Source organism: Zootoca vivipara, chromosome 6 (assembly GCF_963506605.1).
Source record: "Zootoca vivipara chromosome 6, rZooViv1.1, whole genome shotgun sequence".
NCBI lineage: Eukaryota > Metazoa > Chordata > Lepidosauria > Squamata > Lacertidae > Zootoca > Zootoca vivipara.
This window is the reverse complement of record NC_083281.1, coordinates 89,573,251-89,600,639: the sequence shown is the minus strand read 5'-3', so window position 1 is coordinate 89,600,639 and position 27,389 is coordinate 89,573,251. Positions and strand designations below refer to the sequence as shown.

Here is a 27,389-nt window from a genome sequence, read left to right as displayed (position 1 = left end):
CACTTGAAAAAGGCCTGCAGAATTTCAAAATGAAAGAGACTGCTGGTTCCCAGCGTAGGTCTACTGAGAAAGTAAACCTAACGAAAGTAACTTCTGGTAAAGCTCCCTTGGCTAACCAACTGTCAAGTAGAAATGCCATACCATCCACCCTCCTCCATCCAGCCCCTGCAAAAGAGTATTCAGATAGTTAGCTGTTTAAGTTGAGATAAAGCAGAATTAAACTCTATAGAAAGGAAGTACAACCAGTAAAACATTTTGTAGGGTTCTTTTTTTCTCCAAACTTTACTGTGGTGTCTCCAGACAATTTAGAAAACCAATTTGTGAGGATAAACTCCATTGGAAAGCGAAAATGTTGAACGCAAATAGCCTCGCAGCTGAGGCACCTTCTTGATGATGGGCAAGAGCTGGGAGTCCACATGCTTCTGGTCGGCCTTGCGTCGCTCCGTTATCTCGTATTTCTGAAAATGTAGGACAGCACGTCAATCATTTGTTCACCCTTCAGTGCCCTTTGCTTTAACAGGGAGCCTCCCGCTTCCTCTTGGCTGCTGCTGTGGACTAGGATCCAAAGAACGTCTTCAATATACCCAGTGACATTTAATATATATTTTTAATAGCAAAACCTCTCTACACACTTGCCAATGTCATTTCACAAAATGTTTCTGAAACTCCTCTGTTTGTCAAAAGCTCACTTGGGGGTGGGGAGCAGCTGAGGCTTCTATTTCCCCATCTATGGTGGGAACCTGACTTTCTGTACTGGCACACCTGTGTGTATGCTGTGGTCTAGGAAAAAGAACTGGGCACAGGACAATAGCCAGCAGCGGTGTTTGTGTGCTGGGCTGCCCTCCCTCCCAACCAAGCTATCTGATTAAAGGCTACGTTTTCTGTTTAAAAAAATGTAGCAGACAAGCATGAGCTCTGCAAGCCAATGAATCCCCATAGAAGGTATTTTGTTTACTGCAAGCTTAGGATAAAATTTGCACCTAAAATCTGGTCCTATTTATTCTGTGAAAGGCAAGTCTTTTTCTGAAGTAGGTAGGCAGCCCAACTGCACTAAAGATTTACGCCAGCTCCCCCATATTTTGCTGGAGTACATCTCCCATCATTGCAGGCCAGGGCAGTGGGAGCTGGAATCCAAAACATGCAAAGGGCCCAAAGTTGGAGAAAACTGTATACAGTGGTACCTCTACTTATGAATGTTTCTACTTACAAACGGAGCTCAGTCCGCCATCTTGGTTGCGGTTTAGATAGGGTTGCTTCGCCTTACGAATTTTTTCTCCCAATGCATTCCTATGGGATTCGCCTTACCATTTTTTTCGACTTACGAATGTGCGTTCGGAACGCATTAAATTCGTAAGTAGAGGTACCACTGTATATCACACCAACCCCATCACAACAGTCAAATGCATAACACTTGATTCACTTCTCCTGTTCAGCAGTCCCCCAAGAGTCACTACTAAGATTTGGTGGCCTGCAAATCTTCATCTATTTTTTCTCCAAGATTTGCTAGCTCAGAGAGTGTTTCATTGTGGGTGCTCAAAACACACACACCCCACTTTGGCCCATCTCATTCACCCAGAAAATACCCCCACCTCTTTCTCGGTGTCAAAAATTTCGCCCTCCTGGTGTTTGGGTTTACGCAGCCTCTTCTTCTTGAAGTAAAGGTCGCTGAGGTGCTTTGGAAGTTTCACACTGGAGATGTCAACCTTGGTTGAAGTGGCAATGACGAACTTCTGGTGAGCCCTGCGCAGGGGGACCCGGTTGATAGTAAGGGGGCCTGCAGGCAAGACACAGGACAGGTAAATTACATACGGTGGCCTTGAGGCACCAGGAAAAGGTATGCGTTTTCCTGCCATTCAAGTGGGACGCAGCATTGCTGCTCTGCTCAAAGGAATCAACTGACTGCCCCACCCCCAAGAAAAAGAAAACAAGCGAATTCAGCCATTCTATACTCTCAAGAAAAATGTAGCCAGCACAGGAAACTGATAGAACAGCCTGGGAATGGCAGGAAAACACACTTTTTAAAAATAAAATAAAAAAGTACATATTTATTGCCAAGTACCTGCTACTCCACCTTGGTTCAAGAACTTCCAGAGTGGCTTTCAGGGTTAAAAAGGAACAGAAATAGAACTCAGAAGAGGCACAAAGTATTGTTGGGATGTGGTTTCTTTGGGTCTTGAAAGTAATTCTGGAAGTGTCATTTGTCAAGTTTGGGTGCAACATTTACTGCTTATTGCACAGTACTTTCTAAAGCAGTGCACACTGATATGAGTGTGATATGAAAGGGATATGAGGCGTAAAATCCATTAAGATTCACCACACAATAGTGGGATTCCAAGATTTGTTTACTGTACCAAATGGAACTCTTTCTCAGACTCAGCCCCTGCACTCACATCATGTGGGATAATAGTGATTCACCTTTAGGGGCTGTTGCATGACATGGTCCTCCAGATGTTGCTGGACTCTGAACCGCCACAGCCAGTTTGGTCCATGGCCACTGTGAACCACAGTTCATCAACATCTGCAGGGTGACAGGTCCCCCCTTGCCTGGTGTAAGGGCTACAACTAGTTAGAACAAAGTTCTTTGAATAGGTCAAAGAGCTCTATGTGTTAAGTACTATTGTGGTACCGTAATATTTGAGGTGTACTTACTATATTCACTACTTCCACCCCTTTAATATCTGTATTTGTTTTAATGAAGGAAAGAAAATTTATTTAAGAGCCCCAACATACAAAATGCATCAAATAGTTAAATCCAGGTGAGCAGAGAGTATAGGAAAGCAGCTTACCTGTTACAAGCAACAGACCGCTTCCGAGCTGCTTCAGAAAGACCACACGCTAGAAACAAGACAGAGGAAGTTTGTAAATTTGGAAGCAGGGTGAAGGAACACCAAATCACCGGCAAATAACGCTAAACCATGGTTTAACCTTATGTCTGAAAACTGCCCATAGCTGAACTTTGCCACGCTTACGCTAACAACCACAATATGAAGCCATGGTTTATGAACTGCAGGTTGTTTTAGAGAAGCTGATAATGGCTCAGAATAGGTCAGAGTGTTGTGGGTCATTCACAGAGTTCCCCTTACCTTGCCTCGGTGGCGACCAGTGAGAAGGATCACAACAGTTCCTGGGGTTATTGAAGCCCGCAGCTTCCTCTTGTGTAGGGCAAAATTCTTTTTGCCATGACTCAGGAGTTTGCGGGGAACATCTTCTGTTGGGTAGTACCTCGGCTGAAAGGAGAGGAATTATTAGCTTTTGCAGTCTAGTTTTGACTTCAGCACCCCCTTTTTTCCAAGCACTCATTCTTGCCACTTTTAATGCTTGACGTGCAAAAATCCCAGCCATGTGTTTCCCAACAGTCCAAAGGTCTAGCAGCCTCTCCAGCATAAAGTGCTGACACGCATGCAACCAATTCTGAAATCTAAAGATCTGAATGTGTTCTCGTGCAACAAAGCATCACAGCACAGATCCAATTAAAGAAAGCTGCTTATGAAGTTTTCCATTCATCCGTCTTTAAACATATCAAAGCAATGACAGACAAAACCCCTACAGAGCACAAAATCAGCCCTGCACAGATGAGGGCCTTTTTCTACTTTGCACAAAAATGGTGAAAATTGATAATGCAATGTTTAATGATAATACTCTGCACAAGTCTCAAATTGCTTTTGAGCTTATTTGCATGGTAGGAATGTATCTTATTACAAAAGAAGAACATCAGGTGAGCATTCACCACACTGTATGGCCTAACTTCAAGGATCTAAACATTCAACTCTCCTGCCACCTGTCTGCTGGACTGCAAACACTCACTGATCATGCAGTTTGGGGTTAATGGCAGATAGAGTCTGACAATACCCAGAGGGACACATTTCCACCCCCACCCGTGGCCTAAACAAGCAGGCAGTTGTTTTGATTCAAGTGTCACCTGTTACAGGTAGCAACATTTATGCAGACCACCTGTGATCATCTGTACACATTTTACACAATCATACTGCAACAGCAGCAGGCCACTGTACCATTCCTAATTAAGTCCAGATTTGTTCCTAGTATCATGCTATTCTCCTTCCTGCACACAGCAGGAGGGGACAGATTTCAGCTCATGGGATTTTCTTTCCCTTTCAGCAGAAGCCCAAAATATAGCCACTAGCGTCAGGTGCAAAAGACACATAAGTAGAATTAAAGAACAGAGGGTATGCTACTATTCTACTGAAGTTTTCACAAACACTGTGTTTACTAGTTGAGATGAAGGTTTAAGTTGGACTGAAAATTACACTTGAACCAATATTACTAAGTCAGCTATCAGCTGACGATTCTGAACAGATCAGGCAAATTTGGCACATACAATTTTGTCATATCCTGTAATTGTTTTGAGAAGAGGCTATAGGTTTCAATAATATGGCACTAAATACTGCTTTAAGGTTCAAGCACACCTCTATAATTTATTGTTAACTATTTTATTGTTTTTCAACAGGTACAAAACAAAGTGAGCCACAAAATCGAAAACAGGAAACAGAAGGGATGAAGAACATACGAAGGAATCCAAGGGCCCTCATGACTGCCAAGGGACTGATCATATAACAGCAGATGGACAAACTCTTTCCAACTGTTAAGCAAGTAATAAGAGTGAGAACCTTGCTGAAGCACTTGTATCTGTATGTGCAGCCTATCACAAGAGAGCAAGTTCTGGATAGTGAGCATCTATTGAACTATATATGCCTAAGCTGACTTTTTTTTTGCAATCAGATGTATATTGTTGTGTATCCAGATCTGTCTGCCTGGAGCAGCACTGTGAGCTGGAAAATGGTTGTTTATGTGTAGATACACATTGCTGCATCCCTCCTCCCTTTGATTCGCCTTTGTTCTTTGTTTTGTAAAATAGATAATATTAATAATCATTTAAAACAGGGTACCTCTTAGCACATTCTGAGCCAAAGAATTTGCTTTCAGTACCGTTAACAGGGTGGAACAGAGCTCAGAATGATTCTATGCAAAATCCACTCCTGGTTCACTTACTTCACTTCAGTAGCCCCAAAGTGGTTTTGTTGTCCAGTAGGATACTTGGGAACCTAAAGCCCTTGCCAATCTATTGCAAATTCTCCAGAGATCTACCAGTAGATCCTGATCTTCCCGTGACCCAGTACTGCCATACAGACTGTTGAAGCAGGCAAATTTATTTGAGAGGAAGACATTAAGCTATTTGAAGAGAACTATAGCACTGAGAACACACTAGCATAAAGTATTTTTTTGTTTGTTTTACTAGTCAGCCTACCCACAGATTAAGTCATCTGTTATGCCTAAAATGAATGAACCAACTTTTGTATCTGCAGCCTGGCTGCTCACCTGCACTCAGCCCCCACTAGGCAGAATGTACTCCCCCAAAGTGAGTGGCTATTTTCAAGCCTGATTAATTTTTTGCTGTGCAGGGATTTGCAGCATTTAATGGATGACATGTAAGCACCTGTAGCTTGACACCTCCTCCTGCAAAAAACTGCTGCAACCTACTTTTTATTCCCCATTTACTACATGGGAGCGCTAACAGGAAGAGGGAAAGTGGTCAGCCAGAAGGTGTAATTTGAGACCAGACCTGGCACATTCAAATTTGAAAGCCTTAACTGCTACAGTGCACCAGCTTGCAGATAATTTCTTACCATTTTGCGAAGTTTGACCACCCTGTTGCCTCCATTCTTATCACCTCCAACAGGCTTCGTGATAGTAGCTGGCTCTTTCTCTCTTTTCTTCTTTTCTATCTGAAGACAAAACAAAACACAAACTACTTAAAAAAAATATTTGCAAACTAACTTTCAATACAGTGCAGAAGAGAGGTTCTGCTGCCTCATACTTAGAATACTTAGAACCCAGAGCCACTGGGAGGATGTGTACCCTGCCTTCCAGGAAGGACATCACAGTAAGGTCCCCATCAATTGGTCAAAAAAGAGAATGCTTCAGAGGGCCTGCTCCCTTCTCCATGCCAGGAAGAACACTAATAAGAACCAGTGTCTGAGCTGGATTTATTCCTCATTCCTTCTCCTTTTCCATTGAACAGCAGGGTAAAAATGAAATCTATCTAGCCCTTTTAAATTGCTAGTTTCCCCTACCTTAGTTTCTGGAGCTTTGTACTTGCGCTTGTACATGGCCTTCCGAGCATACATGGCAGACCGGGAATACCTCCCGATTCCCCGAGCCAGCACTGGGTTGCGGCTGGTATGAACCTTCCGAACCCTCTTTGCTTTCTTCTCGCCCGCCATCTAGAAAGCAGAGAAATCAACATTAGCAATTTACAGGATGTAAGCAAGAAAAAGGAAAGGAGCACCGCACAATGGAAATAGACATTTAAGCTTGTTTTTTATTTTTAAAAAGTTTCTAGCCCTCAACACCGCACAACAGTTACAATCAATACAGCATTTCTTCATTGGGATAAAGAATAATTCTGAAATCTCAAACACGAGCTAGTAGCATGAAACTAAAACAAAGACCACATTCTTTAATGATAACAGGCCTCTTCCATTAGTTATCCTAGCTTTCAGATATATTCTCTCATATATACATAAACATACATGTGTATGTGATGATAATTATCAATTATGAAGCAGACTGTAGTCCACAAAAACATGCTGCAATATTAGCTGCGCACACAATCATACATTTAAAGCACACAAATTCCCCCACAGAACCCTGGGAAATGTAGTTGGTTAAGGGTGCTGGGAATTTTGCTCTGTGTGGGGTAAACTTTAATTCCCAGAATGTGCATTAAAGATATGGTGGCCTAGACATGTTGCACAGTCCCCCTTTGGTCTTTACTTCCGTTAGCTTACTTTCCCAAGCAAGCTTATGTAGGATTACAGCTCTAGTCTCCTAGAAGAGGAGAGGGAAGACTTCAGGCTTGTTTTAAGAATATAACCAGAGCTTGCTGGAACCATACTGTTCTCAAAGTGGCCAACCACATTCCTGTGGGAAGCCCGCAAGCAGGATCAAAACACAAGAGCCCTCTCCTCTCATGGGTTAAGAGCATTGCTGCCTCCAACTGCGGAGGCAGAGCATAGCCATCATCGCTAGTAGCCACTGATAGACATATCCTCAATGAATTATAAGAACAGAAGATTAAAATGCTGGACGGGTAAACCCGCAAGCCGGACCCAAGCATAAGAGCAACTCTCTCCCAACTGTGGTCCAAAAGGTTAAAAAACATTATATTTAGACAAAATGTTCACTAAACGACTGGTATCCTATATAGGCACTTTCCTGCTTTTCATAAATAAGGCACTAGAGGTCAGCTGACTATTAAAAAGAAGCTGTAAGGAGGTGACTAAAGTCACAAAGAACTCCCGGTCAACTGGTCTACAGAGACATTCCCAGGTCGGACTTGAACACACGACCCTTTTCTCATGCTTAAAGACCCAACCCAATCAATGCACCAATAAAGGACCATCCACGAAACATGCCACACATCGAGGCTAGTGAAATCGTGGCCTAGAAGAGACAATATTAGGATGGGCCGAGCGCGACCCTGGAGAAACACCTGAGACGCGTATCAAGTGTCTCCTAAGTAGCCACGACCATCTCCAGAGGGCGAGAACCATTTGCAAGCTCGTGGAAGGACTCAAGAACGTGCGGCTAAGAAGCCGACAGCTCCTCCCGTTGAAAAACCTTTCAAGCGACCTGTTGGGTCGGAGATGCTTCCCCCCCCCCCGTCGCCAGACACCCAAGAACAGTGACAACACGTGTTCCTCCTCCGAGCCGCGCGACTCTTCGGTGTAATACGGCAGCCCCCTGCAAACAACCGGCCTGCCAAGCGAGTTAATCTGCGGCGGCCTAAAACTCCGGCGGCGCCTGCCGGGGAATCCCACCCCGCTGTCCCAAAAGAACAGCCACGCAGCGCCCGCCGCACGTCCGCCGAGGAGCCTGCTCCTATCCGCACCTCGCTCGGTGCCTCTTTAAGGCGGATGGCAGCGGATTATAACGGCAGGTCTGAGGAGCGAAACGCCACCACGACGCCATACTTACCTTCGGAGAAGGGAAAAGGAGGCAATATCCGGGACCTCGGCGCAAAAGAGAAAGCGGGCGTGACGTCACCGCGCGAGACCCAGGGCACTCTGGGAGATGTAGTTTACTGTGTTGTAACCTTCCCAGAGTTTGACTTCACCCACAAAGGCGCACTCTATTCTCTCCGGAGACAGCAGGATGCGAACTAACTTTGTGGTCGTAGCTGCTATTTCGAAAGGAGCATAGACGGCTGTGTGATAGGCATGATATCAATTCCTTGCCTAATGATCTTTAGCAAAGAATTTGCCTTTCCTCCGGTTTCTGAATACTGGTTCAACATCTTCATTATTACAATTAATTTATTACTTGCCTTCTAAACCACTGACTAGACGATTTGCACATAAGATAAATTTACATATAAAACCAGTTAAAAACACACATACATCTAAAGCATTTAAAACCAGACTAAAATCCAAACAAGTGGACACTCGTGGTAAAGACCCATTTATCCAGCTGACAAAGCCTGTTGGAACAAAAAACAGTTTCTGGAAAGTGTAGATAATGGGTGCCTTTCGATTTCAACCGGGATGCTCTTCCAAAGAACAGGGACAGCTACATTAAAAGCCCTGCTCCGAGTTACTGCAGAACGTGCTTCTCCGATCTTCGGAACTTGCAGTAGAAAATCTCCCACAGGTCACAGGGATCTATGGGCAGTTCATAAAAACCTTATACTGTACTATAACACAGTTGGTTGTTTTCAAGGTTCCAGAGTCTTTGCTGTTTTCGTATTCAGCAATACAAAACATTACAAAAGGCGCCATCTGTCATAAAACATGCTTTATGATACGTTTCCTTCTCTTATCATAAAGGTAAAGGTACCCCTTGCTCTATAGGCCGAGGGAGTCTACGTTTGTCTGCGGACAGCTTCCGGGTCATGTGGCCAGCATGACTAAGCTGCTTCTGGCGAACCAGAGCAGCACACGGAAACACTGTTTACCTTCCCGCCAGAGCGGTACCTATTTATCTACTTGCATTTTGACGTGCTTTCGAACTGCTAAGTGGGCAGGAGCTGGGACCGAAAAACGGGAGCTCACCCCGTTGCCGGGATTTGAACTGCCGACCTTCCGACGACAAGCCCTAGGTTTAGACCATAACACAATATAAATAACAAAAAATTTGGTCCGAGAATGTGGTCTGAGAGCTTTTGGTTGGTGCTTTGGATAGTTGACGGCCTGAGAACCACTGCTTTGGGTTTCGTGATGGAAGAAAGGTGGGGTGTAAATGTAATAAAATTGGCAGTTCTCTGAATATCATGTTTGTTGAAAGCTACCGTAGCTGTATTTTGTTCATTACTGGAAGAGATATGGATCAATATTATTTTTGTAAATTATGGAATATACGTAATAAATCTAAGTTATTAAAATACATTTTATACTATATTCATATCCTACATTGCAAAATAGTATATTCAAGACTCGTACACTTATTATTGGCCTGAGTATTCATGATCGAGAGTAGATTTTATCAGATAAACGAAGTTAGGAAGTTCGTCAGATATAGGTGTAAGGACAAGTTCAAGCAGTGGAGCCAAATGGCAAAAAGTGCGGACTGCAGCAATTCTACTACAGCTTTCATGCATGAAAATAAAGTCTGGAAATCATTCTTATCAGGCGCTGGTAACAGAACCACCCAGATTTGCAAAATAGGAAAAACAACATGTAAGTATGGAAAGGGTGCCAACCATAGAAATGCTGCTGTCTAGAGCGCCATATGGAGACTTTCCGCTCAGAGCAGCGGCTTCCCAATGAATACTGTATCAGAATTCGAGGCTGCGTGCCCCTCTGCTCTCAGCTGTCTCTATGGTCATTATAGGAGGCGTCCCTTTTCCTCCACTGTGGGCGGGACCCGCCGCCGCGTCGCGGGCGTGTGACGCGCAAGTGGCTGCGACGCTTTGCTCTGTGTGGCTCTCCCTCCCAGGCCCTGAATGCGGCCGGGCCCGGGTTGGTTTCTGCTCCCCACCTCCCGGGCCGGGCTCCCCGTGAGGCGAAGGGGCCCCATGTGAGAAAGCCGGAGACGGAAAGATGACCTCGAGGAGGTGAGCGGGGAAGAACGGCAGGCCCCGCCCCTCCGCTCTTCCTGTGGGGGAAGGGTGCTTGGCCCCTCCCCACTGCTGTTGCCATGGGGACAGCTGGGGGGTAGCCCCGATCCCTCAGGTCCATAGCGGGGTGGGGTGAGGTGGGGGGCGGCATTTCCCTTGCCGCAGGACAGGCTATACGGGGGCTGGGGGGGAGCGCGGAGAAGCAGAGGGGCTCCTCCCCCCTGCAATGAAGACAGTCCCTAGTTCAAGCTTGGCGAAGAGAGCGAGCTCGCACCGTGCCTCTCCACACCATGCATTTAAAAGCACATGCAACGCCACATTAAAAACCCATGACTGGGGGGGAGAGTCCCAATGAACCCTGGGAACTGTAGGTTACCCAAGGTGCTGGGAATTGTAGCTCTCGTTGTGTGTTTGGACTTACAGCTCCAAGGATTCCTTTTGGGGGCGGGAGAAGCCATGGTGTGCTTGCTTTGAATGTGTGCTGGATGTGGGTCGGCAGCCAGACCCCTTGGCCAAGTCTTGATTTGCTGCAGAGGTTTGGGGGAATTGTCCTGTACTGTGTGTAGGCGGGGGAGGGGACTTTGGAGGCCAGGAACACCGATGTTCCCAGAACATATAAGCCAGGGGCTTTACAAGGCTTAAAGGTTCGCAGGCAGCCAAGCAACCCACATTCCAAGGAAAGGTGGCTTTGGGAATCTGTCCTCTCTCTTCTTTTACATAATTCAGCGCACTCTTATCACTTCACCTGACCCTACACAAAAGTTTTCCTCTTACAGTATTCTTAGCAAACTACAGTTCCCATGATTCTTTGGGGAAAGTCATGTGTTTTAAATGTGTGTTGGATGTGCTTTAAAATTATGGTGCAAGATCTGCCCTGCTTCTTCACAAAAAAAGCTCCCCACAGCAAGATGTGACTATCAACTTTAAATGTCTATGGCTGTTCTTTGCTCTCTTGTTTTCATACTGTGATTCACTGTTTTGTTTTTGATACTTCTTCATGCAATGCATTACTAATTTGTGGAATTTTAAACTTTGAATCTGTAACTTGCTGTATTTTTGTGCTGGATGTTTTCTGTTTTTTAAATATTTCCCAGAAGCCCTTAAAGGTGGGGGTAAAGGTAAAGGGACCCCTGACCATTAGGTCCAGTTGTGACCGACTCTGGGGTTGCGCGCTCATCTCGCATTATTGGCCGAGGGAGCCGGCGTATAGCTTCCAGATCATGTGGGCTTCTGGGCTTAAGGGACGCAGGTGGCGCTGTGGGTTAAACCACAGAGCCTAGGGCTTGCTGATCAGAAGGTCGGCGGTTCAAATCCCTGCGACGGGGTGAGCTCCCATTGCTCGGTCCCAGCTCCTGCCAACCTAGCAGTTCGAAAGCACGTCAAAGTGCAAGTAGATAAATAGGGGAAGGTAGAAGGTAAAGGTGGGGGTAGAAATGTGTTAATAAAATTTCCCACTGCCAGATGGGGTGTTGACCACTACCCTAGCTGTAGAATGGGATTAGGCAAATTAAGAACTGAAGAAGAACCCTGCAAAATCTCACCTAGTCTAGCATCCTACTCTCATAATGGCCAGCCAGATGCCTTGAACAATTTGGAATGTGCCATTGAACTGTGATAGTGCCTCCCTTTGCCTGCTATTGGGGTGTTGAAAACTCAGACTTTTGTATTGCTGGAATGTTGCCTACTGTACAAAGGTATCATGTTCTCGCAGTGGCCAGCCAGATGTTTCTGGACAGCCTGAGTGCAACAGCATTCTCCCAGCTTGTGATTCTCAGCAACTTGTGTTCAGAGGCATGCTGCCTCCAACAGTGGAAATAGAACATAGCTATTATGTCTATACTTATTCTCTAAGAATTTGTCTATACCCTTTTCACAGCCATACAAGTTGGTAGCCATCGCTACATCTTTTAATGAATTTCATAGTTTTAACTATGTGATGTGTGAAGAAGCACCTACTTTTGTCTGTTCTGACTCTTCCCACATTTGACCTCATTGGATGGCCCTAAGTTCTCATGTTAGGATAGCTGGATAAACACTTTCTCCACACATCATTTTATTGATGGCTGTGCGAAATCTCCAGGTTCAGAGGCAGTCTATCCCTGAATGTCAGTTGTTGGGGGACAACAGAGAGAGTGTTTGTGCCCTGCCCTGTCTTGTGGTCATCTTTCTGCCTACTCTGAGAAGAAGGTTGATGGACCAGGAACGGCTTTGGTCTGATCCTTCAGGGCTTATGGGCAAATGAGAACAGTGCCCAGGCATCTCGATCACAAGTCATTGAAAGCCAGGTGGAAAATGTACCTGACGTCTGGCTAGTTTCAAACACTTCCCTCTACTATAATTTGTCAGTTTTGTATTCCATACCCTCCTGGTCACATTTTTTGATTGGATGTTATCTCAGTTGCTTTTAAATAAACGTTCTACTCTAGCAGTGCCAAGCATATTCATTTTTAATTCCTGATTTTGTTTTATTGATAAGAGCCCTTTGTATTTCCTTATATTCCCCATTATAGTAGAGGTATAACCTGTCATATCTTTGATTACATTAGCAAATTCTTTCAAAAAATGCTTCCTGCAGGCCCACCATCAGTTTCTTTTCTGTATTCGTAAAATGGCATAAGCCCACCTCAGAACCTAGAATCAGGGTGGTATATCAGCCTTAAATGAGTGTCTGACGTCTGAGCGCTGTTGTTCCGATCACATTTCCGGAACCACTTGGCATAACTTGTTGGCCTACGGCTGACTTGATACACCCCCAAATCCTTCTATTTTTGGCCATTGACAAGATGCCACTTCCCACTTTGAGCCAAATATACCTGGAGCCCCAGATAGCCTCGGGACAAAAGTTACAAATAGAGCAGCCACCTCGGCCGGTGGCTGCCGGAACTCCCATTCTTCCTCTGGGTTCCATTAGATGGGTTGAGTCTGGGGCTTTTTATGGTCTCTGCTTCAGGTTTTCAAAATGGCTCCTTTAAATCCCACAGCCAAGCCCCCACAAAATTCTGTGACGGCCATTAAGATTTTGCCAGGTGCTGTTAGCTTGCATTTCAGAATCTGTGAAATGGAAAAATGTTGCTGGTGGGCTGTGATGGTGGGCGGTAGAAGGTCAGAGGAAAAGAGACATTGAAAAAGAATGGGCAGTGTGGGGAATGGTGAGAAGTGATTTTCAAGCTGCCCCCCTGCCCCTCACAGCTCTGGCCTCCCTTCCTGAAGCCAAAGACTCACTTAGTCTAGCCCCATTTTGCATCAACTTGCCTGCTGAAGAACATTTGTATATCAGAAGTCTTGAAGGCCACAGAGGACGATGGTGAATTTCTGAGGTGCATGATCAGTGGTTCATATAGACTAGCCTTTGCCAATCTGGTGCCCTCCCATCAGCCTGGTGGGAGTTGTAGTCCAGGTTGGCAAAGATTGATGCTGAGCATTGGTAGATTGGTTGTGATGGGCAAGCTGAAGTTTACCTGCTGTTGCTGATTCCTTTTTTCATCAAGGAATGTCTGATGAGGTTTTATGGAATGTGGTTTTGACCAGTTCAGATTAAATTCCAACCGCAGTTTGGGCTACCCATGGTTTACACTTGATTTTTGAAAGCCGCCCTGAGAACGTTTCTGCCTAAAGGGTGGGGTAGAAATGCTATAAATAAATTAACAAACAAATAATAATGATTGATTCTAAGCTATGGTTTGTGGTCCACGTGGTTTGAATAGGTTGGCTCTTAGTTCCATGAGGATCCCAGGATGATTTTTTAATGAGGTTTTTATTATCTTTTCCAATAAAACTGCAAAATAGCAGCTACAAAAAATACAAATTGAAAAAGTAGAATACAGAGTTCTCTTTTAAAAGTGATTCTTAGCCCTTACCATCCACAGAAGTTATCACCCGAAATCTTTCCTTTCTCCTCCCAGCCTCTCACCCTGGGAGGCCGTCATTTCCCTGTCTCTCACCCAGGGCCCTCCATCAGCTATCTGCCACCCCCATGAGTATACAACCTTAGAACCTTAATAGAGGTCTCAGACATAGGACTCCAAAGAAAGAAGAAAACAAAGAAGGAAATGGATAATAAGAAAAGAGGAAAGAGAGAAAGAAAATAAGCTTTAAAAGACAAAAGAAAAAGAAACATTTGAGAAAGATACAAAAGCAGAACTTCTGATTTTACATCTGCCAGTTACATAAAAAAGAGGAGTATTTAAATCATTCAATCCACGCTATCACCTGTCTTTTCTCCACTTTCTGTTATTTGCTTCAAGTCATGGTGTCTCAGAATCATTCCTTTCTTTCCCCCATGAAAAGTCCAAGATCCACTGTCAAGGATCCCTGGATCCTATTCCAAATAATAGCTGCTGAGGGTGGAACTTTTCAAAACATGGCTTGACAGTTTGGGTTAACACTAAACCACCCCTTGGCCCAAAGGACAGCAAGCCAACTTCGGGGGCTGTGGCTTCAGATCCTGGTTTGGCATACACTTACAAGTCATTCCTCCGCCTGCTGCCCCCGATGGTGCTGGTTCAAAAAATCAGAGAAACCGTGGTTTGGTTTTAAATCTGAAGCAATTCCACTGAACTGGTGGAAGCCCAAGACAAGTTGGGTAGAAAGGAAGAGAGAAGAACCGGGGGGCAGGGAGCACACATAGCTAGTGTAGACTTCCCTGTGTGATTCGATTTGCATGAATTTCTTGGCAGGATTTTTTTAAAACCAGGGTTCTTGCTGGCCTCCCCCACTCCCAAAGTCTAAATCTAGATTGCACGTTCATCAGGGCAGGGACCTGGCGCTTTGTTCTGTTGCTCAAAGCCAGGCTTCCTCAACCTCGGCCTTCCAGATGTTTTTGGCCTACATATGATCCCTAGCTAGCAGGACCAGTGGTCAGGGATGGTGGGAAGTGTAGTCTCAAAACATCTGGAGGGCCGAGGTTGAGGAAGCCTGCTCTAAGCACTGCACAAATACTTTGGTGGCAGTATATAAATATCTTAATTACCAATGATAATAACTCATTAGGCTTTTCAGGAATCTTGAGTTTTTGCCCCCAGGTGGGAAGTGCAGCCTAAGCCAAAATGTTGGCTTAGTTAGCCGTATTTCTAAAAATAGGTCAGACAACACTGACAGCATAGGCGGCAAACGCTGGGTGAAAGGTGCTGTTTGTGTGGAGGCCTTAGCTGGCAAGGTGCTATATTAGTCACAGGAAAGGATGGTTGTGGGTGGCTAGGACCAAGAGGATATATGGAGGGCACTTGCAAGGCTGGGATGGCGTTGAGCCTCTGTGAAGTCTGCCAGCTTGACGCTTCAGAGGAATCCTTTGGAGTTGAACCTTCTAAAGGCAGGAGTGGATTCCCCATCAGCTTTGGCGGCTGCATTTGTGAAGCATGAGGTTGTACCTTCCCTATTGGTTTGCCTTACTCTGAAGTCTCGATTGGCAATGCAAATCCTTTTCATGGGACTCCTCCCACAAATGAAAGTCTTATAACTTGGAGAGAGAGAGAAGGGAGATTTCCCCCTTTTGTGGAACAACCGCATAGTCTTGCCATTTCATTTACTTTACTCAGGCATGCAAACAGCTGCTCACCTGTGGTGATCAGGTGCCGCCTGCAGGCAAGCAGACAGGAGCATCTGTAAATGGCAAGAGGGTTGGTTCTCTTTCCTTTCAGGTTATCAGTGCGCCGTAGATGACGCAAAAGTAAAGCAGGTAACACAGTGCTTTGCACCTGGGTTCAATCCCTGGCATCTCAGATAAGGCTGGGGAAGGCTCTGGTCTGGAATGCTGGAGCACTGCTGCCAGTCAGTGTAGACAATATTGAGCCAGATGGGCCACAAGCATATTCAATGTGTGAAGAATATGTTTTTGTTCTAAGAGGACTAGTAGCTTATGAGGATTTGGTCAGTTTTGCTAATGACTTAGATTTCTAAAACATGGCTTTTTTGTTGTTGGGGACACACACACCCAATTCTTTCTCTTTTTAGATGGTTTCACCCAAATATTACTGGAGTGGAGGCAGAGAACCTCCTGCTGACACGAGGAGTAGATGGCAGCTTTCTGGCTCGACCCAGCAAGAGCAACCCTGGGGACTTCACCCTTTCAGTTCGGTGAGTCAATTATGCGAGATAGTTTTGCATGCAGGAGATTCTAGGGTCAGTCCCAGCGATCTCCGTTTGACAACCTTACTAAGACCTCTTTCATCAGGTGATTGGCCTAGAGTGTATGTATGCAAATATAGTCATAGTTTCATTGTGTAGTGAACCAGCAACCCCTTTCCTCTCTCCCTTTGGAGGTTGAGAAGCCCAGTTTCGGAGGAGGCCAGAGAAGCAGGAGGAGGGAGCCTGGCCTGAGTTCAGATGCCTTGGAGAGCTGCTGCCAATCAGATAATTTAGATAAGGGGTGGGAAACGTGCAGCTTTCCCAGTGTGGCTGGATTTCCCCTTCCCATCAGCATCTGACTAAACATCAGGAATGACTTTCTGACAGTAAGAACAGTTAAACAGTGGAACAGACTCCCTTGGAAAGTTGTGGACTCTCCTTCCTTGGAGATTTTTAAGCAGAGGTCAGATGGCCATCTTGTCAGGGATTCTTTAGCTGGATTCCTGCATTGCAGGGGGTCAGACTTGATGACCCTCGGGGTCCCTTTCAACTCTACCATTTTTGTTTTCATTCTATGAACATACTTGAACGCTAATTGCAGGAGGATCATCTTCGTTGTTAGTACCCAAAAAACCTGTAGAACCTTGGGGAAAGGTTAAAGACATTTAAAAACGAAAGCAGAAAACACAGGCACTGAGCTCAGCTTGGTGCCCCAAGCGGCCACCTCCTCGCCCACATCCAAGGGGAGAGATGGGTCGGACTGGATACAAGGCAGCTCCATGTGATATATGCGTTCTTGTAAGTCGGCTTTCTTGGTTGTCTCAACCAGGCGGAATGGAGCAGTCACCCACATCAAGATCCAGAATACAGGTGACTACTATGACCTTTATGGAGGGGAAAAGTTTGCCACCTTGGCAGAGCTGGTGCAGTATTACATGGAACACCATGGGCAGCTCAAGGAGAAGAACGGTGACGTGATTGAGCTCAAGTATCCGCTCAACTGTGCTGACCCCACGTCTGAAAGGTGAGAAAGCCAGGAGTAATGCGAGGAGGATGATTTCCTGGTGGTAGGGCACGACGATTGTGATGGTGTCAAGCAGTGGCAGAGGAACCCTCTCCGGCACCCGGGGCGGGGCATCCCGTACGGACTGCACATGTGCGGCATCTTGTATGGAGTGTGCACGCATAGCATCCCGTACAGTCGCTGTGTGAGAGGCAGTCCGTATGGATGGCGCGAGAGAGCGGCAGCCTGTATGGATGCCGCACGCCCTCGGCCGCTCTACAGCTGGGGGGAGGCAGGCGCCATCTTGTCTGTCCCCCCAGAGTGGCATCTGGGGCGGCCCGCCCCCTCCGCCCCCCACTTTGTATGCCCCTGGCGTCAAGGTAGCCCCTGCAAGTTCTGGGTGCGGCCAGTGTTCGCATTAATGGTCTAGGTGCAAAGAGGCCTGGCTTCCCCCCGAGTCAGGCCTACTGGTGAACCAAGCTGGTCAGCAGCTTTACAGGGCTAGGAGAGACCCTGTTGCCCTCTTGGGTCATCTGATCCCTCCTGAGTTTGAAGCTGCAGGACCACCCTTTGACCACCTGCAGTGGTGACTCTGCAGTGCAGCAGAACTCAGGCAGTAGCTCCCCCTGCTTATGCACCTTTTCACCTTGCTTTTATGCCCTTTAAAATACTTTTGGCTATACAGTAAGCCCGCAACTTACACACATGTGCATTCAGCTTTATGCGCTTGGCAAACAAATAAATTTTTTAAAAGAGAGGACGAGTGCCTGGGAAAAAAAGACTTTGGCAATTCCATCTGCCATCAAACCCTGTGTGTTTTGACAATACATGATTTTGGCTTTAGGCGCAGTCCCCAGAACGTAACCCCCCTGTGGGCTTACTGTAATTTAGCCATTTCCTAAAATTTATGTGGGACCCAGGTGGCGCTGTGGTATAAATAATAAATTATTATTAAATTATTATATTAAACCACTGAGCCTAGGGCTTGCTGATCAGAAGGTCGGCGGTTCGAATCCCTGTGACGGGGTGAGCTCCCGTTGCTTGGTCCCAGCTCCTGCCAACCTAGCAGTTCGAAAGCAAAATGCAAGTAGATAAATAGGAACTGCTACAGCGGGAAGGTAAACGGCGTTTCCGTGTGCTGCTCTGGTTCGCCAAAAGTGGCTTTGTCATGCTGGCCACATGACCTGGAAGCTATACGCCGGCTCCCTTGGCCAATAATGTGAGATGAGCGCGCAACCCCAGAGTCGGTCACGACTGGACCTAATGGTCAGGGGTCCCTTTACCTTTACCTTGAAAATTTATGTACCGCTTGTTTGTGATTTGCAAGAAGAAAAAGAGAATAAAATGATCAGTAAAAACAATTGAAATAAACTTATTTAAAACCTTGAATAAATAAAATCAGTGATAAACAGAAAACTGATTAAAACAAGAGTCCACATTATATGTTTGTGAATAGGCTTGCCTAAAAAACGTTTTTGGCAGGCGCTGAAAGGAGTATAGCAAAGGTGGCTGCATTATGTCAACAGGCAGGGAGTTCCAAAGTGTAGGTGCCAACACACTAAAACAGGGGTCAGCAAACTTTTTTAGCAGGGGGCCAGTCCACTGTCCCTCAGACATTGTGGGGGGCCGGACTATATTTTGGAAAAAAAATATGAACGAATTCCTATGCCCCACAAATAACCCAGAGATGCATTTTAAATAAAAGGACACATTCTACTCATGTAAAATCACCAGGCAGGCCCCACAAATAACCCAGAGATGAATTTTAAATAAAAGGACACATTCTACTAATGTAAAAACATGCTGATTCCCGAACTGTCCGCGGGCTGGATTTAGAAGGTGATTGGGCCGCATCCGGCTCCCGGACCTTAGTTTGGGGACCCCTGCACTAAAAGATTGCTTTCTTACAAACGCAGAGTGAGTATTATGTGGCACCTGTAACAGGGCCAGTTCTGCAGATTGAAGTAGTGGAGTGGGCCTATGTGGAGTGAGCCCATTTGGCACGTAAATGGGTCCCAAGTTGTTATTGGTTTTGTATGTTAATAGCAACACATTGAACTTGGCCTGGTAACAAATCAGCAACCGCTGCAGGTCTCTGGGCAGAGGTGTTACCTTCCAGTTTCAGTGACCACTTTTTAAAAGAAATGTATATTTAAAAGACTTGTGCATCAGGTATCATAAATTTGGGCACTTCTGCTTTGACCCCTACATCACACCCGTTTGTGGAACAGTTGCTGAGCGCAGGGTTTGAAATTAGCAGGGCACCAGGTGCATTTTGCACCTAAAGATTCTTCATTTGCGAGCACCTCCAAAAGTCTGGGTGCCATTTTTTAGTGTCTGGCTGACACTCAAGGATTACTGAAATGTATGTGATTTGAAGCCTCAAAGTATGTTAAGAATAGACAATATATTAAGGAGTTTAACAATAAAGAATAGAGTGTTTTGAAAACTGAACTATGGTAACAATATTTTTTATTGTAAACACCAAATTAACAATTGATTTGTTAATTTGCATTAACAATTTCTGCTAAAAATATGTCACTTATGTGAATTGCATCTCTCTCCCCCATCCCCCCCGGTGGCGACTAGACATTCTGATTTGGTGCCCACAGCCTAGGTGCTAGAAGCCATTTGGCTCCTAGCTTTTCTATTCCAGTTTCTAACACTGGCTGAGTGCAGGCAACCAATGTGTTGGCCAGATGCGACTCACCTCCTTTTGCTGCCTTTCCAAAGGTGGTTTCATGGGCATCTTTCTGGAAAAGAAGCAGAGAAGCTGTTGACGGAAAAAGGGAAACACGGGAGTTTTCTTGTCCGCGAGAGCCAGAGCCACCCTGGAGACTTTGTCCTTTCCGTTCGGACGGGGGACGATAAAGGAGAGAGCAACGATGGGAAGTCCAAAGTGACGCATGTCATGATCCGGTGCCAGGTAAAGGAATGAGGATGTGGGTGAGGCAAAGAAGCTGTAAGCCTGGAGGAGGAAATTGCTGGAGCAATTTCTGAGTGTGCTTTAATGTAGGTGGAACGTTTGCATTCTGGTTCTCTGCATCTAATTGCAGTCCAAGCTTGGTTCCCGAACGCCTCTGTTTTGGAACGTTTTCGGCTCCTGAACGCCGAAAACCCAGAAGTAAGTGTTCGGGTTTTGGAAGGTTTTTCAGAACCCGAACGTCCGACACGGCTTCCGCTTGAGTGCAAGAAGCTCCTGCAGCCCATCGGAAAGCCGCGCCTCAGTTGTTGATTGTTTTGGAAGTTGAACGGTCTTCCAGAATGGATTACATTTGACAACCAAGGTTTGACTGTAGTGGAGGATTTTTTACTGTACAGTGGTACCTCTGGTTGCAAACGGGATCCGTTCTGGAGGCCCGTTTGCAACATGAAAAGGCTGCATCCTGAATCACTGCGTCTGCGCGTGTGTGTGTGAGACGCAATTTGGCGCTTCTCTCCAAGCGCAAAGCGTGATTTAGCGCTTCTGCGCATGTGCGTGTGCCGAACCCGGCAGTAACCGATTCCGGGACTTCCGGGTTCGGAGCGTCCGTAACCTGAAAAGATGTAACCTGCAGCGGACGTAGCATGAGGTATGACTGTATTCCCCCCCCCATTTTTTATTAAAGTTTTTTCGTAATACAAGACAATCAAAAACAAGCTAATCTAAAAAACAGCTAAAGAAGAGAAAATGCAGAGTCCTCTCTCGAAGGTAGCTCTTCGTTCTGGTCTCACACAGAAAGGGGTGGACCCTTGCAGCTCTCACCTGGGAGTTTTTCTTTCTTCTCTGAGCCTCCCTCCCTGGGAGATCTTTCACCCAAAGTCCTTCACCAACCATCCATCACCTTTGTGTGTGTATAACCCCAATAAAGACCCAGAGCAGAGGAGACCAGGAAAAACAAAAGAGAAAGAAAGAAAGGATAATGAAGATAAAAGGAAAGAGAAAGAGGAAATCCTCCTCCTAAGACGGCATCTTGAAATAATAAAAATGTGCTTTTTTGTGTGTGCTGAGACTGCAGATTTATGCAGCCTGAATTGATTTTCTTGATAGATGGAAAATAATTTCTAAAAGCGACTGGCCTAGAATAAATTATGCAAATATCGGGCACCCTCGTGCATAGCTAACTAGCGCCTGTCTCTTCTCCTTTCCTTCCAAGGATATGAAGTACGACGTTGGTGGAGGGGAGAGATTTGATTCCTTGACAGACCTTGTGGAGCATTACAAGAAGAATCCCATGGTGGAAACCCTGGGGACTGTCCTTCAACTGAAGCAGGTGAGAAGAAAAGCTCCCGGTAATGAGCATTTTGGAGAGGGGTGGGCTCCAGTCCTCTGCAATGGCCCTGGTGTGCGCGTGTGTGTGCCTGTGTTTGCAGAGTTTGTTTGCAGAGTGAGCCCTTCCGTGTGGATCCCTGCCCTCTCCAGGCTTCTGATCCTTGGCAGGGCATTGCTTTGCAAGCAGAACGTCCCAGGCAGACTCAATCCCTGGCGTATGAAGGCTGGCTCCTTTCAGAGAACCGTATCAATTGAAACTTAGTTTTTCTTTTACATCAGGGGAAGGCAACCTAAGGCCCAGGGGCCGGATGCGGCCCAATCGCCTTCTCAATCTGACCCACAGGTGGTCCGGGAATCAGCGTGTTTTTACATGAGTAGAATGTGCCCTTTTATTTAAAATGCATCTCTGGTTATTTGTGGGGCCTGCCTGGTGTTTTTACATGAGTAGAATGTGTGCTTTTATTTAAAATGGGTTATTTGTGGGGCATAGAAATTCCTTCATATATTTTTTTCAAAATATAGTCCGGTCCACCACATGGTCTGAGGGACAGTGGACTGGCCCACGGCTGAAAAAAGGTTGCTGAACCCTGTTTTACATTAATAGAACATGCTCTTCTAAATGTATGTTTCCGCATTGTTTCCCTGATCTTGACTTTGGAGAAAGGGCCATAAATGTTGCCGCTTCGGAAGTCAGTGCAAGGGCCAGGTGCTACCATGCCCCCCCCCAAAAAAAACTCTGCTTACTGCCCCCAACCTGGATGAATGGGTCCTGAATCCAAACTTTTGGAAATAGGTGCATCATTTGGAGCACGTGAACATTTTCCCTACAGTATGAACGGATGTTACACGGGGGCTCTGTCCCAGGGATACTGCATATACACAAAAACGTCTGCACTCACCTGCCTCTTTCTTCCTCCACCAGCCCCTCAACACCACCCGCATCAACGCAGCAGAGATCGAGAGCCGTGTCCGAGAACTGAGCAAGCTGGCCGAGACCACCGACAAAGTCAAACAAGGCTTCTGGGAAGAATTTGAGGTAAGCGGGGTGCTCTGCCTCCGCAGTCGGAGTCAGTGTGTGCTTCCGAATGCCAGCTGCTGGAAACCACAGGAGGGGAGAGGGCTGTTGTGCTTGAATCCTGCTTGAGGTTTTTCTATTGGGGCATCTGGTTGGCCACCGTGAGAAGAGGATGCTGGACTCGAAGGGCCACCGACTCTTCTTAACCAAAAGTGCGGTGAGCGTGGAGCTGTTTTGTGCGCATCTGTGATTTCGCATATTGATTTGAGCTTGCCAGCTCATCGCTTGGGCTGCATGCAGCCAGCTTCTTGTGCACGTTAAGTCTTTCAGTACAACTCGGAACAATGGTTGTGAGTTGCTCTTAAGAGTTTAGGCACTTCCGAGGAACGAACTTCGCCTTCCCAGGCATTATTTGCCTCTGGGTGAGGTTGCTGGTTTGTTGGTGGAAAGGTACGAGCTTTCCATAGCATCGCTGCAACACCACTAGAGGGAGCCATGGCACCGGTGGATTTCTCTGGGTGGTTCTTCCTAAAGACTCCGTGGCTATTGCACAGCTTGAGAGACCCACTAGGCATTTTGGTTTTCTGTGACCGAAAAGGGACCTTGTTTTTAAACCTGGCTAATGAGGCAAACCAGGACAGCTACAATGCTACCTAGGAGCCCTTATGTGTGTTTTAACCTCTTGTTAGGGTTCAGCCCTGCCTAGAGCTGGAACCTGAGATGTCCTTGGTTGGGAGCAGGACTCCCTCACCCCCAGTAGCTATCCACATTGCTAACTACCCCAAAGGGCCATTGGATCCAGACTTCCCTGCCACAGCAGTGGAGGATCCTGCACCCGCAGCCTGCTGCCTGGTCGGCTCTCAGGTGATCTCCTCCAACCCCAGCCAGAATCTTCCCCAGGACCACAGCAGTTTCAAGGCCATCGACAAAGCACTTGGCTAGCTGCCTGTGAGGGCTTATGAGCTTTCTTCTGAAGCAAGAAAGTTAGATGGCTGCTGAGACCACATAACACCGGTCTTGAAAGACCTACATTGGCTCCCAGTATGTTTCCGAGCACAGTTCAAAGTGTGGGTGCTGACCTTTAAAGCCCTAAACAGCCTCGGCCCGGTATACCTGAAGGAGCATCTCCACCCTCATCGTTCAGCCTGGACACTGAGGTCCAGCTCTGAGGGTCTTCTGGCAGTTCCCTCACTGTGAGAAGTGAGATTACAGGGAACCAGGCAGAGGGCCTTCTCGGTGGTGGCACCCACCCTGTGGAATGCCCTCCCATCAGATGTCAAAGAAATAAACAACTATATGACTTTTAGAAGGTATCTGAAGGTAGCCCTGTTTAGGGACGTTTTTAATGTTTGAAGTTTTATTCTGTTTTCAGTGTTCTGTTGGGAGCCACCCAGAGTGGCTGGGGAAGCCCGGCCAGATGGGTGGGGTATGAATATTATTATTATTATTATTATTATTATTATTATTATTATTATTACACTGTAAACAGAACCTACGGTACTGGATCAGGCCAAAGGCCCACCTAGTCCAGCATCCTGTTCTCACTGTGGCTAACAGCTGCCCTAATGGGAAACTGGCAAGTGGGACCAAGCACAGGAGCACTTCTCCTCCCTTGGCTTCCAGCAGCTGGTATTCACAAGCGTTACTGCCTCCAACCATGGAGGCAGAATGCAACCATCATGACTAGTAGCCATTGATAGCCGCCTTCGCTGGCCATTTGTCCAGTCCTCATTTAAAGTGATCCCACTTGGTGCCCATCAGTGCCTCCTGGGGGAGTGAGTTATGCAGTTTAACTATACATGGTGTGAAACTTTCATCCTTGGTGCCCTGTGTTCGGCTGGTTTGGAATACGGGCTGCTTTGCAAAACGTTAATATCGCCATAAATCCTTTCTCGGTAGACTTGGGTTGTCGCCGCCCTCTGTGGAATTCTATAAAACACTCAGCGTCGGTTCACAGCCATAGTTATCCAGCTGCTGCTTACAAGACTCTTTTAAACAGGGCCCACCCACATCCCCACTGGGATATTCATAGTGGCATCTTTCTTTGGCACTTGCCTTTGTGTCTTTGGCCCATGATGGGCGGAGTGGGCGTGTCCTGGTCAAATTTGGGGCTGGGGCTGGTGGAGAAGGCAGTAAACACTTTGCAACATTCATTGGACCCCCTGCTTGCTCTTTGTTCAGACTCTCCAGCAGCAAGAATGCAAACTCCTCTACAGCCGTAAAGAGGGGCAGCGGCAGGAGAACAAGAACAAGAACAGATACAAGAATATTTTGCCCTGTGAGTACTGAATGCTCTGTCCTTGCCTCTTCTTCAAAGCCAAGATTTTCCTGGCCCTCTTCCAGGCCCTCTTCAGCCTGGTTCCCTCCTGATGTGGCTGGGGCTCTCAACTCCCACCATCCCTGGCCATTGGCTGTGCTGGCTGGAGTTAATGGAAGTTTGAACTGAGCAATGTTCAAACATTTCCTTTGGATAGTATCTGGAAACTTCAGCTGGTCCAGAATGCTGTGGCCAGGCTGCTGATGAGGCCAAACTGTTAGAATGTTGACTCATAAATATTTTTTAAAAATAAATTTTATTTTTCAGTTTTTAAAGAAGTTTTACAAAGATACAAATTCAATATTTTCCCAATAAACATGTATATTTTGACTTCCCCTACCCCTTTTGCGGTTTCTTATATTTTTAAAATTTGTAACACTGCATTTCCTTCATTATTCCAATTATTAATTACTCCTTGGTTTTCCTTTAACATTAATTTCAACTTGGTTTTAAGTTAATCCTGCTAATGAACATATGTGTACAAAAACATTTCAGATAATCCACAAATTTTCCCCAGTCTTTGATAAAGCTTTTTGGTTCTCCTGGTTTCTTATTGCTCCCTAAAGTTTTGCCATTTCTGCATAGTCCATTAATTTAGTCTTTCACTCCTCCTTGTTTGGTACAGAATCTTCTTTCCATCTCTGAGCATAAATGATCCTGGCTGCGGCAGTAGCATACATAAACAGGAGTGGTGTTTTTTTTGGGGGGGGGTCTTTAGGTAACTCTGCTACTGGAATAATTTTTTTTTTGACTACATCAGACCAACACAGCTACCTACCTGTAACTAGAAAAGCTGCTGGTTTTTTTAATAAAAGTTATTTAAAACATTTTCTTCAATTCATTATAAATCATTTCCCAGAAAGCTTTACAAGACTGTTGACTCATACTAACAAGGTTCTGGCTAGTGTAACTTTGGGAGGGATGTGTGTGGCTATCACATTTGGCCATCGCAGGCTGGCTTAGAGTAGGGATGGGAAGGCGGGTAGGAGGAGGAAGGAGAAATTGAAAAGAAATGAGGCAGTTTCTCCTCCTGTCTGCTTTCCCATTCCACCTAACCTCAGCCAGCCGTGATAGCTAAGGCTGGTTTTCAATTTAGCATGAAATCTGGCGTGTAATTAGCTTATTTTGCCTGGAGAGAAATATACAGCTCATGTTCTTTCTAACACAGAGAATAAACTTCTGTAATGCTTCTTTCCCTGGTTGCCCGGGCACAATTGTGGTTCGACCCAGGCGACCAGCTGGACAAATAATATCTGACTTAGCAATTGCTGGTTGTAACTGTTTAATAAGGTGTGTCTTTGTTTTCCCCTTCCCTCCTTCCAGTTGACCATACCAGAGTTGTCCTTCATGACGGTGATCCGAATGAGCCTGTTTCTGATTACATAAATGCCAATATTATCATGGTAAGGGTGTTTGTGGGGATCCCCCCTCCTGCCTCTGGGAGATCTTTACTGTTGAGGGGAGGGGGTGAGTCTGGAGGAGCATCCCCTACCAGATAGTTAGTGGACCCTATTATTACCCATCTGGTGTGGGTAGGGGAGGGCCAATCCTGGCATGAGTTAAAATTTGTTGTTGTTTAGTCGGGTCCGACTCTTCTTGACCCCATAGACCAGAGCACACCAGGCACTCCTGTCTTCCACTGCCTCCCGCAGTTTGGTCAAACTCATGTTCATACTGTAGCTTCGAGAACACTGTCCAACCATCTCGTCCTCTGTGCCCTCAATCTTTCCCAACATCAGGGTCTTTTCCAGGGAGTCTTCTCTTTAGACTGGACTGCTACAGGTGGGGGATCAGGTGGTAGAATCTTAATGTATTTTTAAAAAATAATTCAGCAATCATCCTGGTGCAGAGATTACACACATCAAGGAGAAGAATGTGACCCTTGTCATCTCTGGTGTGCTAGTGTACAAGTTTCCTACTTATCTATTTCTGCATGGATGGTGGCTCACATGGCTAAATGATTGTCTGCTTAGAATAAAAATAATAAGGAGTATGCAATTTTAGCCCAACGTCAGAATCTGGGGCGGAGCAATGTAGGAGCTCGGGCGGCCTTTCTCCACTTTGGGTCTCCAGGTGTTCTTGAACTACAACCCCCATCATCCCTGACCCCTTGCAACACTGGCTAGGGATGATGGGAATTGTAGTTCAACAACATCTGGGGACTTAAGGTGGAGAAAGGTTGCTCTGGAGATTCACCAGCCAGGCCTCAGCCAGACAGCAAGTAAAATGGAGGGAGGAAGTCCCAGTTACCATCTCAGGGTCACCCACCATTTAGCTCCCGGTATTTCTGCTGAGTTGTTGCATTCATTTATTTGGAGCATTTTTACCCTGCCCTTTAGCCAAAAAGGTTTACATGCAATCAATTAAAGAAGATAGTCTCTACCCACAGACTTTTAATCTGAACATACAACACAAAAGGAAGGAATGTGGGAGGCCACCTTCCCTTTTCCCCTGCTGTGGCAGCCTGCTGGCAGGGCCCAGTTGAAGGAGAGGCGGCCCAAGGGATGGTTGGCCTCTCCTTACCTTAATTACCACCCCCCTCAGCCCGGGCTGAACCATGCTGCCTGGAAAGGAGGAGAGATCTAGTTTCCAGAAAGTTGCCTGCCTTTGCTGATTGTCCCTGCTGTTTTTCTAGATAAACTGTTAAGTTGATGCTTATTGTTCCCA

At 46.0% G+C, this 27,389-nt stretch overlaps 2 protein-coding genes across 2 annotated transcripts in view; one reads left to right on the top strand and one right to left on the bottom strand.

Annotated features, from left to right (window-relative positions):
- Nucleotides 1-263: 263 nt before the first annotated feature.
- RPL6 (ribosomal protein L6) lies at nucleotides 264-8,047 on the bottom strand. Its single transcript, XM_035120419.2, has 7 exons — nucleotides 7,996-8,047; nucleotides 6,090-6,239; nucleotides 5,643-5,741; nucleotides 3,084-3,227; nucleotides 2,787-2,835; nucleotides 1,590-1,774; nucleotides 264-458 (listed from the first exon to the last, which is right to left on the bottom strand). The coding sequence occupies exons 2-7, from the start codon at nucleotides 6,237-6,239 to the stop codon at nucleotides 306-308; spliced, it is 780 nt and encodes a 259-aa protein (XP_034976310.1). The 5' UTR covers nucleotides 7,996-8,047; the 3' UTR covers nucleotides 264-305.
- Nucleotides 8,048-9,886: 1,839 nt separating this feature from the next.
- The window catches only part of PTPN11 (protein tyrosine phosphatase non-receptor type 11), a 29,285-nt gene continuing 11,782 nt past the window's right edge, over nucleotides 9,887-27,389 (top strand). Inside the window, exons 1-8 of the mRNA XM_035118485.2 lie at nucleotides 9,887-10,069; nucleotides 16,022-16,144; nucleotides 16,965-17,159; nucleotides 19,872-20,064; nucleotides 21,275-21,391; nucleotides 22,313-22,426; nucleotides 24,587-24,683; nucleotides 26,046-26,125. Of these exons, the coding sequence (XP_034974376.1) occupies nucleotides 10,056-10,069; nucleotides 16,022-16,144; nucleotides 16,965-17,159; nucleotides 19,872-20,064; nucleotides 21,275-21,391; nucleotides 22,313-22,426; nucleotides 24,587-24,683; nucleotides 26,046-26,125 (933 nt within the window). The 5' untranslated portion in view covers nucleotides 9,887-10,055. The remainder of the gene's footprint in view (nucleotides 10,070-16,021; nucleotides 16,145-16,964; nucleotides 17,160-19,871; nucleotides 20,065-21,274; nucleotides 21,392-22,312; nucleotides 22,427-24,586; nucleotides 24,684-26,045; nucleotides 26,126-27,389) is intronic.

Excerpts from the sequence above, each read along its gene's own strand:
- RPL6 (XM_035120419.2), bottom strand. The coding sequence starts at position 6,239 with ATGGCGGGCGAGAAGAAAGCAAAGAGGGTTCGGAAGGTTCATACCAGC. Across the intron at positions 3,228-5,642 it reads TGGTCAAACTTCGCAAAATG|CCGAGGTACTACCCAACAGA; the intron begins GTAAGAAATTAT and ends CTCTCCTTTCAG. Across the intron at positions 459-1,589 it reads TTTTTGACACCGAGAAAGAG|AAATACGAGATAACGGAGCG; the intron begins GTGGGGGTATTT and ends CTACATTTTCAG.